Consider the following 14,717-nt stretch of genomic DNA (forward strand, 5'->3'; position numbering starts at 1 on the left):
TAAAGGGAATGGACATTCTCTCATTATGTTACAACATGAGGTCAGCGCTGATCTAGTTGGCGTCAGTCCCTGATCTGAGAGGAGTTATAACCCCTGTCCTCCTTGCTGAGCAGGTAACCGAAGTATACATAACTAAGCTGTACTTAGGGAATAGGCTTATTGATCCCATATGCACATAATAGGTATCCGCGAGTTGTACGATGACTTATGGACATGACAGTAGGGCTTCTGTAAACCTGTTACAGGGTTACAAAGAAAGGGGTCAGTAACAGTGCCACTCATGCCCATAGGCTATCACTGGCATCACAGCTGAGACCTAGTGACACGAATAACCAGGCAGTGCCTGGCAGAGCCCACATATAGGCCTATTACAGACAGTGCAGGATTAACATAAACATTACAGACAATAGCAAGCTAATAACATCACATGTGAGCCTGCCATAGGGCTGTATAAGCTGAGAAACCCTCCCATCCACTCAAATCTGTGCCGTCACCCGTAGGCTTCCATGTTTTTTTAAAAAAGCATATAGTATGTATGTTTTTTATGGATACTTATGTATGGAAATGCTTTAGTCTACTTTGCTTTACAAAAAAAACAGATGCCAATCTATGCCAGGCCAATTGATAGCACAAGGACAGTCTTTTGGCATCTATTGGATGACCGTAATACATAAATGTAGGGACATATCCCGGTGAGCAGAAGATATCAGGAATGACAGATTTCCAGCAATTCCTCTTTGGATCTGTCAGCAGCCTGTAGTCAGACAATGGGTTAGGCATACGCTTTCTATAGGAAGGCCTCTGTTCTGTAGTGAAAGATTAGCGCCACATAGGATCTGCTTAATCCATTTACTTTATTAGAAATCCAGCAGTAGACATGATACAGTCATCCACCCCACAGTGTAAAAACAATCAACCCGTTTCCAGCATCTTAGACGCTCCTCATCACGGATACACATCTAAAATGGAACCAGAGGATGTGGACTATGTGAATAGCTGTGGATTGTTAATGGAAAATCGTGATATAGCCTGATTACACAGGCAGCTGCCTATGTCAGGATCTTGTCACCTATCACACCTATCAGCTGTCACCTTCTATGTCGGTCGTAATCATAATCCTCCCGTTTTCAATGCCTGAAATGTTTTTCTTGATTAAAGTCCATTCAATAGAACAGCCATCTATTACGGTTGATCTAATGTGCACTATGTCCATACAGAGGATGAAGAGCACAGTAGTGTAGCAGTAAATAATGCAGTGTCTGGCAGGGATATACATCCTAGTGGCATCTGTCCTACATAGGCTCCCATATAACCTGTCATAAACTTTTTGACTGGATTCTGCTCTGTGGTATAGGGAAAGTGCTATACTATTCCGTCAGGCATATATATATATATATATATATATATATATATATATATAGATAGATAGATAGATAGATATAAGCCATTCAGGCAGAGGCTAACATGGCGCTCTTTTGGCCTCCATTAGATAATGGAGCCCTGTGGATTTTCTCCCTACATGTACTGGGATCTCTCATGGTGCATATAGTAGATGTGCACTGCAGACAGTGTGAGCCTCACGTAATACAACAAGCCCCTGATACTCGTATACAGGGTATAAAATCTGTCCGCTATGGCAGCCTATTTCTCTTTGGCATATTCTAGCAGGTTTACATCTATACCTATATACTATTCGCCACCGCCGTAAAACCGAAAGGCTCCGCAGTACAGGAATCATGTCTGTTGTTCTTCCAAATGGCCTGTAGGGGGAACCACACTCAGAAAGTTTACTCCTTGGTTAAAGTTCACTCTGGGTGAGCAGCGAGCGAGTGGCCTCCAGCTGCCGATGGTTATCGCTTCTCGACCTCTTGACTTGCATCTTCCAAGTTGTCTTCTCACAATCATAACAAAGTTCTGTGATGCAGCGATAACATCCGCTGATACAAGGAAATAGTGAAGGATTTGCCTAAAGCAACCAGTCACCTTCCAGTTCTTTCCTCTCTGACCAGACTGGGATCTATAGGGAGGCCACTTATAGAAGTCAGTGTTAGCTTGGTTTTTAGTGATGATGGAATTCCCTGTTGTACTGTATGTACTGTGTATTTGGTGTGTTTTTCCATTGTGATGTACAGACAGCTGGTTCATACAGGGATAGTAGACAGGACATGAATGTGCCCCATGTGCTGCCTCTTCCTCCAGTCATATGTCGGGGCTATTTATACCCGGCACATCCTGCACACAGCTCAGGTAATGGGTTTCCTTTCGTCCACATGAGACCTTCAGAACTAGTCCCTGACCTTTCTGGTCACATGAACCTTAGAGATGTTTTCTTCCTTCTGTAAAACATGATGCAAATGTTCTAATGCTTATTTCCCAATAAGCCTTCGGCTGTCAGGGCATGCTGGGAGTTGTAGCTTTGCAACAGCTGGAGAGTTACAAGTTGGAGAATGCACTGTAGCCTTGTAGCGCTGAGGTCCTGGGTTCTAATCCCACCAAGGGAGACATCTGCAAAGAGTTTGTATGTTCTCCCCGTGGTTGCGTTGGTTTCCTTCTACACCCCAAAACATACAGATGGATGAATAATGTAGATTGTAAGCCCTAATAGGGACGGGGACCAAATAAAATGGACAAATCTACCTGAAGTGCCTGCTAACCACTTGGTACTACATAAAAATAACAATACCAGTGCATCCACATAAGTAACCTCCACATAGAAGCCCAGGCGTCCATAGTTTTCCATTGCAAGATAAACACCAAAATAGCGTCCATTTTGCCTCTGTTGGACCAGTATACATGATGCATGGAATAGCATGATTATGCTAGCCCATCCTTGAATAAGGAACTGATACCATACTAGCCTATAGGTAGTGCTAATGCTAATATTTGTCATCTGGAGGCTCCAGTGACATCACTTTTCAGTTATAGACATGGTCACTGGCAGAGATAGCATTCATCTTCCTCCTCTCCTCCTCCTGAGCTCCCACTAGAGCCGAGTTAAAGTGAATGTACCAGTTCGGTTAATGGTGTTTTTTTTACTACCTGGTCAGTGACGGTGCAGAGAGCCCGGTGGTGCGGTTTATTTTTCAAAACGCCGTCCAGTTCCCACAATCGGTGCCAGTATCTTTATGTACATTTCGGCCCACTCTATGCACTGAAGACAGACCCAATGCCCCCAGTGTACAGATATCCCCACCCCCCGGTGTCGTGCCTCCATCACAATCCATCAAGGGGAGGGGATATTGGTACCCTAGGGTGCCAGGCCCACCTCCATAGAGCTGGCGGAAGTGCACATTAAGAAACCTGCACCGATCACAGGAACTGGGTGGAGTCTGGAAAAGTGGACCGCACCACCGGGATCTTGGCGCCAGTGCTGACCAGGTAGTGAAAAAAAAACACTTACCGAACAATGTGGCTGTAAGCGGTACCACCACTCTGGAGGAAGCTCAGGAGGAGAGGAAGACTGACCGACTTCATTGGGGAAGCTCTGATGATGTCACTTTCCATATAGAGACCGTAACCATATATGGACAGTAAACATATACTGTATAGATAGTTACATCATAACAATTTCCCCGGGGCTTCCTTCTACGTGTGGGCGGTATATGCCTTCCACCGGCGGTATATGCCTATACAATGGAAACGTTTCACTCCTCCATCACAGGGCTGAAACATGGCTTCTTTTTTAAACCCACCTTTGTTACAATACTCTTTATGGTTCTTTCTAGGGTGAAGCAGGATTGCCAGGTCAGGTAGGAGTAACAGGAAAACGTGGCATGGAAGGCGGCATGGGACTTCCTGGAGCTAAAGGAGAGCCGGGGCCAAAGGGCCAGCCAGTGAGTAACGTTCAGCCTCCTCATACATGGCAGTAGTATGGGTAAAGGTCAGCGCTGTCAGATCAATGTGCTAAACTGCATAATAATAGAACAATGCAATGGAACAAGAATGTGATAGGAGATAATAATGCTGTACAGGAGGTGTTAACCCTTCACCTGCTGTCTGTACTCTGTTACTGTTGTTTGATAATGTTAAGCGGTCTGTATCCACTAGGGGGAGCCACATGTGGTGTAGTTGTTGTGACTATTGATGTGCACTACTATAGATTGAACAAAAAAAATCACTCAAAAATCAGGTGAACATGGCACCATGGTAGTTATACTATTGCTGATCATCAGTGATTGTAAAACCAGCCGTAGATATCAGACAAGGCTGAGCTGCAACTAGTTAGACTGTAAGGCATCAATGGCTATTACAGTCTATAATACAGAAGCTAACACAGCGCTCAGGAGTTTCCAGTTCTGGGACAGCTGTATATTTGCACAGATCACCTCTGACACCTTACGCTCTTCATTTCAGGGTGACCCTGGGGAGACTGGATTTCCTGGCATGGCAGGACTGTTTGGACCAAAGGTACCTATTCAATTGTGTTGCTGCCAATGGTTACGAAAGTGTGAAAACCCTCATTCCAGCGCATAGGCTCCGCTACATGACTGTGTGTTAGGGGAATGAATCGTATCCTTTCTAATGGGGGAGACATAAACAAGCTTACTTCCAAATTGCCGGACCTTGTGGTCTAGTGTGCGGCCGGCATGTGCGCTGGTGACTGTGGGTTTGGACTGGATGGTCATGTAGTATTGGGCAGTCCATAGTTATGTGGCTACTGGACATGTGTACTGGAACCAATTGCTGTACCAATCTCTGCAGGGACCTCCCGGGGACATCGGCTATAAGGGCATTCAAGGACCTAAAGGACCTCCCGGTCTGATGGTGAGTTATACTTCATTCTTCTGGCTATCGGGATCTGTTATTTCTAGGTTTCTACACTGAAGCAGGTTATAGAGCTCTGCAGCTTTCCAGTCACACACACATTCACTTACTATTCACATATATCAATATAGCTGTAGACAATGGTTTTGGTTTTCTTAAGAACCTATCTAAGTAATGCAAGTTCTCTTATATGTCAGTCTTATGGTGGAGGACACCAGGCTGGGGAATAACTGATGGAAAATCTGCTTATAATAATAATAATCAATCCTTCCTCAACCATTATGACTTTATTCTTATAAACATGTGCAAAACTGAGAAGGCATCAAAGAAAGGTTTGTAATGGGCAGATAGAGGGCCGAGATTCTGAAACACATTGGCTGATTCATTACATAAGTTCAAGGGAGGCATGGATGCTTTTCTTGAAAAATATAATATTACAAGTTATGGGCATTAGATTTCTGGTGATACGATGATCCAGGGATTATTTTGATGGCCTGATTCTGATTGCCTGTGATGGGGCAATTGGCATCTAAGGCAATTTGCCTTCCTCTGGATCAACATAGTAGGGTTTCTGTAGGTTGTACTTAATGGACTCTTGTCTTCTTTCAACTTTAAGAACTATGTTACTATGTAACTGTCTCCATATTCTTCCCTAGAAGCATTACATTTAGGAGAGAAAGCCTCCCTAAATACACCATAAGGATTGGATTTGTACTCACATTTAGCTTCCTTTTCCCTAGGGTAATGTAGGAGTCATCGGACCAGTGGGTATTGTCGGGCCTCCTGGAAACCCAGTAAGTAGATTTTTGGTTATGGTTACTACTACAAGTTACTACATTAGATGAAAAAACAGGACAGCTATGCAAGTCCTAGGAGAAGTCCGGTAAAATTTTTTATTAAAGTACTGTATTGCCCCCCCCCCCCCCCCCCCCAAAAAAAAAGTTTTACAAATCCCCAATATACACTTATTACAGGAAATGCTTATAAAGTGCTTTTTTCAATGCACTTACTACTTCATCAAGGCTTCACTTGGTGATGTCACTTCCTGGATAACATGGTGATGTCACTTCCTGGATAACATGGTGATGTAACTTCCTGGATAAAATGGTGATGTCACTTCCTGGATAAAATGGTGATGTCACTTCCTGGATAACATGGTGATGTCACTTCCTGGATAACATGGTGATGTCACTTCCTGGATAAAGTGGTGATGTCACAACCCGACTCCCAGAGCTGTGCGGCTGTGGGTGCTGGAGAGGATGATGGCAGGGGGATGCTCAGTGTCCCTCCAGTGCCCTGTGTCCCTCTTCCATCATCCTCTCCAGCAGCCACAGCCCACACAGCTCTGGGAGTCGGGTCGTGACATCTTTATTTTATCCAGGAAGTGACATCACCATTTTATCCAGGAAGTGAAACCTTGATGCAGTAGTAAGTGCAGGGAAAAAAGCACTTTATAAGCATTTCCTGTAATAAGTGTATATTGGTAATTTGTATAACTTTTTTTTTGGGGGGGGGGCAATACAATACTTTAATAAAAATTTTCACCGGACTTCTCCTTTAATGACACCCTTTGCTGCAGTATATAAGCAAAGAAATGTCCAGAATGCATCTAGCATTATAGTCTACATTATGGGGCTAAAGTGTCAAAATTAGTGGCTGGCATGGTGCTGCGCACTCTCCCTGGCTGTATCTTTATAAGGAAGCAGGTCTCTGCATTGATACCCACAGCAATCAATAACTTTTGACATGCCTGCTGACCTGTCATAAGTTATCTTTAATAAGTCTATTGTTAAATTCAAGCATGTTCCTTTCACTATACAATAGAAAAGAAAAGCACAAGGGGCACCTTCTAGTGTAGTATAATCTAACAAAGTGCAAGTGCAAACAGCAGCAGAGAAAGTGTTAACTATCAGCAGGTTGGTCCATACGAACGTGCTGATAGTGCCCAGCAGTCGCTTACGTCCTCTTACTGGCGCCGGTCTCCTCACGTTTGTAAGTCCTGCCATTTTTATGTAATTCAGTCTTATAAAAATATACTAATTAACTCATTAGGAGCTTGGCCCCCAGAGCACTGTTTGGCCTGTCCGCCACCTCAAATGCTCATGTCTGCTTATGCATGAGCAGCAGGCTGTAATATGTGTGAGAGAACGTGAGCATCTGAGCCGGCAGGTGGGCTGAATGGTGCTCTGGGGGCCAAGGAACACCCCTGATGCTCCTTAAGGGTTAATTTGCATATCTTTATAAGACTGAATATCACTAAAACGGTAGGACAAGTGTCAGAAGACCAGCGCCAGTAAGAGGATGCTCCAACCTGCTTATGGTTTTCCTTTAACCGCACTAACCTGGTGGAGTTGTGCTGATCTGTAGGCACTTTACAGTGTACTTGAATGATTGACCCGCTGCCAGACTGGGGAAAGGGTACTGACACACTGTCATGGCGTGTTACACCGCCTCAGAAACATGCAAACAGGAACAAAAGAGACCCCATAAGTCTTCGGCGCAGAATCAGAAGAAAACGCAGGTGCACATAGCGCTTTTTGCTACCTTTTAACGATGGAATCGAAAGGATTGATATGGAGCGCCATGTGCACCTGTGTTTCTGATTCTGTGCCTATGGGTCCCCTTTATTACTGTGTGCACACGATACAAGAGACACATCCACACCCTAAGGCAAAACCTGCACGGCGTTACATGTGGATATTCGCCAAAGATTTCAGCTTTTGATGCACAGAATGAACTCTGTAATATATAGGGCATGATGTGAAGCTGGAGGTCTGCAGCAGATTGGGGTTTTTTTTACACTCCTGTGAATGTTTTTTTTTTTTTTTTTACATGTACTGCACCTAGTTACTGATGTGAACGTAACATTAAATGTGTCACCCATCCATCCCAATGATCGTAAAGATAGTGGAAGATTTACCTGTTTCCGATCTCTGCTTTATGGCCTTTTAAGCAGTCGTAAACCTGTTTTGTATGGCCGGTTTAATAGTCAGACGGCACCTAACATTTACATGCAGGTCATTGACAGTCAAATGCATTTACTGTAAGGGGCCGTGGTGGTTGGTAAGGAGGCAGAGTGGTTGGTAAGAGGCTGTAGTGGTTGGTAAGGAGGTAGAGTGGTTGGTAAGGGGCTGTTCTTGTTGGTATGGGGCCATAGTTGTTGGTAAGGGGGCAGAGTGGTTGGTAAGGGTCCGGAGTTGTTGGTAAGGGGGCAGAGTGGTTGGTAAGGGGCTGTACTTGTTGGTAAGGGGCCATAGTTGTTGGTAAGAGGGCAGAGTGGTTGGTAAGGGGCTGTACTTGTTGGTAAGGGGCCATAGTTGTTGGTAAGAGGGCAGAGTGGTTGGTAAGGGGGCAGAGTGGTTGGTAAGGGGCTGTACTTGTTGGTAAGGGGCCATAGTTGTTGGTAAGGGGGCAGAGTGGTTGGTAAGGGGGCAGAGTGGTTGGTAAGGGGCTGTACTTGTTGTTAAGGGGGCAGAGTGGTTGGTAAGGGTCCGGAGTTGTTGGTGATGGAGCCCAGATCACCTTCAGGCCAAGACAGGAAAGTTGACAGTGCTCCGTGATTGTGGTGACTTTAGCAGCGCTCTGTCACATAGTAAATATCATGTGTGAATTATGTTGGTTCTGATTCTTATTCACCGGGGCCGTGGGAATGTTATGTGTGCCCCCGGCTAATCTTATGATCAGGTAAACACATTATAATGGCTGTTTTAGAGCCGAGTCTGTTCTTACTATAATGTTACCGCGTATATTAACCTAGAATCCCAGTCTGTCTGCACAATGAAACCAGTCTGTGCGGTGGTTTCGGCGTCCTGGGTTTGTGTACATTAGGTGTCCGCTTTTAGCTGGAAAAATCTCACTTTGTAAAGTTTACTAATAAATCCCAGGAATAGACCTGATGATGTGGTCTCCTCTATGATGTCCCCGGTGAGAGTATTGTGTGCATGAAATACTTGCTCCTGTTTATTGCATCTGTCACCAGAAGGAATCCCCCTCCCCAGACACGCCATTATCGCCCGTCCTGGCAGTCACCCATAGTACTGAGCACTGATGACTCTAACAGGTGACTCCATCACCTGAGAGTGATGACTGCCGCCTCCCCGCCACACCAATCACTCATTACTCTTCTTTTATTTTAGGGCCCAACAGGAGACAAAGGAACACAAGGGGATACAGTAAGTGCCTTATATATGTGGCCCCATAGACTTACCGGCAGCCATATTGTCTGTTGTTCCATACAGTCCATTATAATTTCCTTCTCTGCCTTTTTTTTTCCAGGGATTACCAGGCCCCCGGGTAAGTCCAGAATGAACAATCTGTAGTGAGTGAGTATACATGACCCATGGGCTCCTGGCCCCGACCTAGCTGGTGCCCTCTGTCTTCTTAGGTGACTCCGCCAGCACATTGGCTCTGGTGTGATTGCTGTGACCCTGAAAACATAAGTATTCATGTGATAAAAAAACTATATTGCTCATATTCTCTCTTTGTAGGGCCCTCCTGGTCCGCGTGGAAAGCCTGGACCACCGGTAAGAAAAAAATACAATCGCATAATGTGATGTCAGGGACGTTATCCATCAAATGTGGCGGAGATCTGCAGTCACACTTTGTCAACACAGATACACTTATGTATGGCCAGTTGAAGGGAACCTGTCATCATTTTCATGCTGCTCTAACCACAATGAGTATGACATAGTAACAGAGAACCCAGCTTTATTCTGATACGCTTTGGTGTTCCAGAGAAAACATAGTTTGGCAAAGAGTCGGAAGCGGTGAGAAGTCTTTGCTGGTGTCTTTTCTGGCTTCTTCCCATAGTAAGCAGGTAGCTGAATCAGAATCACATACAGCAGTGCTCCCCATACATTGTCCCAGGAGACACATGGGGCTATTGGACATGTATTGCATATGGCTCTGTCTGTGGCTGAATGTGATATTTTATAGCAGTTATAGTTGTATCAGAGAGGTCATAGATAGCAGTAGCATAAACCATATCACCTTTGCTGTACAGTAACTCGTACTCCATGGAAGAAGTCAGACAGTTATGCAGCTGAACGCTACAGATAAGCAGAACCACATGTACAATACTGTATGACAGGGGGTTTGGCAGAATACACTGCGGCTTACACTGAGCTCACATACATTGACGTGACTCGTACATGGCAGATAACATGAAGAAGAAACCTAATCCCTCCAGTGACTCCTCTAAGCCGGAGAGGATTTATATACAGGCAGGCTATGTTGCTGTCAGTAATGATGTGGCTAGACAATGACTTCTTATGTGGAAAATAACAGGCAATAAATGGTTAATGCTTAATGGTTATCCCGGTGGTCCTAGGTAATGACCTTCTTTTCTCTGGATGGGCTCTAGACTTAAAATCAAAGAACTAGTGCATTGTGCTGTATACACATACACACTCAGGCTACATTCACACTGTTTATTTTTTATATTAATCACAGCCAATGTTGCAATTTGCAACAACGGACGTGATTTATTCCATAAATACTTTCAGTTGAAAAATAATGGGATCCCGGGCAGAGTGTATACACATAGCATATACTCTGACCGGGATTCCTAGCGGCTGCAGCAAAAACTGACATGTCAGTTTTGTGTGGCTGCTATTCATTGAATAGCGGCCACAAAGAACTGACAGTTCACACAATGGAGAGTGCGGCTCTGGCCGCACTCTCCATTGTGTGCAATGGTTAATTGGGATGTGGGCACACACAGATGCGCCCAAATCCTAATTCACCAGAAAAGAAGTCTATGCGGCCGGTATGGCAGTAGGGGATCGTAGATTTTTTCCCTGGATGACCACCGGTGTCTGCTGCAGGCTTGTACCATACAACACACCATGGTACAATGTAAAACTAGCGCCGATAGGTCTGGTTAATGTGACGCCTGGTGGATATGATCAGTAATGCCATTGTTTCCATCTCTTTCAGGGGCCGCCTGTGTTCTTGGAATCATTTGTAAGTATTTTATTTTACATCTAAGTAATAATACATATAAGTCCTGGGGACAGAGGGGCTCCTATAGTTACAGGATCAGAGACATGTGCTGTATTCATTCTCTCTCAATGGTACTTTAGACTAGGAAGCACTTTTCCTATGCTTGGATGCATTGCAAGACTAAGCCGAGGGGTACAGCCCACCATTGCTATGTGACATCCCTACCGCACTGGGGCATTTCACATTGTCAGATACCCTGTGATAGTCCACAAGAATAATGAAGGGGGAATTCATGCAGGACAATTCCCTAAAGGAGTATTCCCATCTCAAAATCTACGTTGTTAGGGTAGGCTGTCACTTTATGATGATTGTGGGGGTCCAACCTGAGAATATGGAGAACACAGGGCAGACGAGCAGGTGCAGTAAAAAAAAAAACAACCCCTGGGTCATTCTGCCATCATTTTAGAGATGAGAATTCACCTTTAGGCTATGTTCACATTATGTAAAAACAACGGCCACTGTTTTACACCTTCCTGTGGCCGATACTGCCATATCGACCACAGGAACATAATTTAATCTCTTTTTGGATTGCGGGCACATTTGGTTGTGCCTGCATTTCAGTTAAACATCTAACTCTGTGCAATGTACGGCCGTCAGACCGGCCATACATTGTGTGCACAGAACAGGAACAATGGCTGTTGTTCAGTACAGCATGTAAACAACACCCCCCGTTCACATAGAGTTCAATGCAGTGCATTGTTTTATGATAAGAACGGACATTGTTTTAATCGCCAACAGTGGCCGTTCTTGTCATAACAATACACTGTGTGAACATAGCCTTAAAAATAAATGCTGAGATCCAAGTCACTAACACTAGGTAAGTGCCCCATTTAGACTCGGGCCACATCGCTATTACTAGTCCAGAACTGATTATGTCGCACTGTGTGATTGTGCGGCACGGCCACTCTATAGGGGTCTCTATTCACTTACAGCCCCGCACAATCACACAGCATGTTGTGCTGGTTTAGCCCTAGCCGAACTGTTGTATTAAACAAATGGATCCAACATCTCTTAGGTTAAACACTTAGTAGGAGTATCACTTTACTATTGTAATATTCTCCTATATTTCCACTTTCAGAGGACAGAAGACTTCAGTGAATCTTACCAAGCCCTAATGGACTCCAATGGACCGGTACTTACACTGTTCCCAATTGTTGACTGACAATGTAATAGACACTATGGTGCCAAAACCCTGCTAGCTTTTATGTGAGCTGGTAATAGAATAGGTCATAGAGCATTGATCAGGGGGGTACGTCAAAATCGGGCTGGACTTGAGGTGGCCAGTAGCTATTTGGTTACTCATAAAAATTGAAATCAGCATACAGAAGGTTTAGCAAAAGCATAGCCAGAGATAGCGATGTATTTCAAACAGTGGTTCTGTATCAAAAGCCCCAAGAGTTTATCACCTGACAGGTTCACTGTAAAGGTCCCCATACACCTTAGACTTTATTCAGCTATTATGTGTATGGGGCACTCCCAAACGATCTACCGGTGGTGTGATGGAAAATCTCCCTTTGTTCTGGGAGAGATTAGTGGCAGTCAGAGCTTTCTAGCTGCGGCTAGGATGTACTAGCCATGGCAAATGTTCCTGTGTATGGGGGCAGTCGGAGGAGATAACTGTTATTTAGATGTATATTAGATCATAGGTATTGAAGTTGTATGGAGACCTTTAGGGCGGGCTACATGGTTCTGTCCGTTATATGATACTAATGGCAGACCAAGCAGCAGAACTATAAAAGTCTTTTCTTTCCGTCGCAGTCCTATCGAAGTACTGATTTTATGTTGGTGGACCACGGAGGAGAAATCTTTAAGACCTTACACTACCTCAGTAGCCTCATCCAAAGTATAAAAAATCCGCTGGGCACAAAAGACAACCCTGCTCGAATCTGCAGAGATCTGATGAATTGCCAACAAAAGATGGGAGATGGTGAGTACAGGAGCCACTCGAGGGCGCAAGACCCAACACCCCCATCAGCCTTGTGACCCTGGACCTTTTTTGCAGGCACTTATTGGATTGATCCCAATGTTGGCTGTTCTTCTGATACCATTGAAGTCACCTGTAACTTTACACAGGGCGGTCAGACGTGTCTTAGGCCGGTCACTGCATCTAAGGTAAGGTGTAAAAACAACTGTGCAAAATGCAAAGGACATTTTGTAGTAACCAAGAGGCATGTCTCGTCATCTATCAGAAAGATACTCCTGTATGCCCACACTGTCACTTCCTCGTCCCCTCCTCTCACCGCTATGTATATGAAATCTGTATGGTCCCATAGAATTACATTAGGAGTCCGTCCAGGTCCTGTGACACACGGCCTAGATAAAAACATGCTAAGCATGGACTGTTCCCGATTCGTTCAAATTATTGGTCTGATAACTGGGGACCCAGTCAATCAAAACTTTTGCTATCTCTCTACAACGTGTCATAAGTTTTCTTTAGTGACAGATATGCTTTACAGCGGCCATATACAGGGAGACTTTCCTCTTACCAGATTGTATAGTAGCATGCTAGCTGTTCTGTATGCCAGCACTGGGACATTTCCCTCTCACCCTCTTCTCTGTCTCCCGCAGTTGGTGTTTGAAGTCGGCAGAGTTCAGATGAATTTTCTCCACCTCTTGAGTTCGGAGGCCGTACAGCACATAACAATCCACTGCCTCAACGTCCCCGTGTGGAGCTCATCATCAGACAAACCCTCCAAGAATGCTGTGCGATTCAAGGCCTGGAATGGACAGATATTTGAGGCAGGAGGCCAATACCAGCCGGAGGTTACTGTGGATGACTGCAGGGTAAGACTCCAGACTCCTGGGACCTAGCGGAAAATATGCTTCTTGGGGTTTTTTTGTGTCTCAATCACTTAAAAAAAAAACTTTTGTTGGTATCTGGGTGTTCACCCTCTGATAAAGTAGCACTGCCCGTTTAATAATAGTTTTCACATATGATCTGTCACCCCAGCAATCGGCTGCTTTGTTATGGTACATTCTCATGCAGCAGTAATGGTGGAGCAGAGTGCCGCATAACACATTCATGTGGTTACATGAAGCCTTTGTCACGGTTTTACTGGAACTAAACAGAAAATCCTGAATGGACACAAACTCCCCCAGACACTGCCAAATCCTCTTAATAACCTTTCCCAGAAGAGTGAAGACTGTAAAAGCCGAGAGTACAAAGGGACCGGGCATAGGGCTGGGCGATATTGGCCTAAATCAATATCGCGGTTTATCGCATATGTAGCTGCGGTAACGATAATTGGACGATAACTATGACACGCCCCCTTTGTAAGCCACACCCCTTTTACAGGCCACACCCACTCGGCCGTGCCAAACTGGGGATAGTTTGTTTCAATAAAGTTAAAAAAAGTACAGTAACTCAATGAGCAGCAACCCAAGCTAGGTACACACTACAGGACATGTATATACAGGTATACAGCTATGTGCACACTACAGGACGTGTATATACAGGTATACAGCTATGTGCACACTACAGGACGTGTATATACAGGTATACAGCTATGTGCACACTACAGGACGTGTATATACAGGTATATAGCTATGTACTATAGGTACCCAGAGTATATATGATGGGTATATACAGTATGTATGATGGGTATATATATAGTATATACAGGTGACAGTACAGGGACGTACATTATAGGGGGCTGTAGATGGCACTGCACTGACACGCTGTAAAGATATCGATCTATCGTTCGTGACAGACGCACATCCAAGGCTGAAGTAGAGGGTGCTGAACACAGAAAGGCCTTTGGCAGGGGGTCCCAAAATACAAAGCAGCAAGAGTCCGCAGCACACCAGCATATAGTGAAGAGATAAGCATGCTTGAAAATGATTCTGGAGTGAATTGAAACGTCGTATCCTGCACCTTATTTGATGGAATGAACCACTCTTCACTACATGCTGGTGTGCTGCGGACTCTTGCTGCTTTATCTATATCTATC

The 14,717-nt window shown here is 44.6% G+C and overlaps 1 protein-coding gene and 1 long non-coding RNA gene across 2 annotated transcripts in view; one reads left to right on the forward strand and one right to left on the reverse strand.

Annotated features, from left to right (window-relative positions):
• The window catches only part of COL27A1 (collagen type XXVII alpha 1 chain), a 225,796-nt gene that overhangs the window by 202,655 nt on the left and 8,424 nt on the right, over positions 1-14,717 (forward strand). Inside the window, exons 49-60 of the mRNA XM_069943643.1 lie at positions 3,726-3,833; positions 4,354-4,407; positions 4,702-4,764; positions 5,505-5,558; positions 8,901-8,936; positions 9,040-9,057; positions 9,252-9,287; positions 10,702-10,728; positions 11,846-11,899; positions 12,526-12,694; positions 12,770-12,879; positions 13,336-13,551. Of these exons, the coding sequence (XP_069799744.1) occupies positions 3,726-3,833; positions 4,354-4,407; positions 4,702-4,764; positions 5,505-5,558; positions 8,901-8,936; positions 9,040-9,057; positions 9,252-9,287; positions 10,702-10,728; positions 11,846-11,899; positions 12,526-12,694; positions 12,770-12,879; positions 13,336-13,551 (945 nt within the window). The remainder of the gene's footprint in view (positions 1-3,725; positions 3,834-4,353; positions 4,408-4,701; positions 4,765-5,504; positions 5,559-8,900; positions 8,937-9,039; positions 9,058-9,251; positions 9,288-10,701; positions 10,729-11,845; positions 11,900-12,525; positions 12,695-12,769; positions 12,880-13,335; positions 13,552-14,717) is intronic.
• The window catches only part of LOC138766224 (uncharacterized), a 31,654-nt gene continuing 25,933 nt past the window's right edge, over positions 8,997-14,717 (reverse strand). Inside the window, exon 3 of the long non-coding RNA XR_011358704.1 lies at positions 8,997-9,191. This is a non-coding gene — a long non-coding RNA (uncharacterized lncRNA). The remainder of the gene's footprint in view (positions 9,192-14,717) is intronic.

Source organism: Dendropsophus ebraccatus, chromosome 10 (genome assembly GCF_027789765.1).
Source record: "Dendropsophus ebraccatus isolate aDenEbr1 chromosome 10, aDenEbr1.pat, whole genome shotgun sequence".
NCBI lineage: Eukaryota > Metazoa > Chordata > Amphibia > Anura > Hylidae > Dendropsophus > Dendropsophus ebraccatus.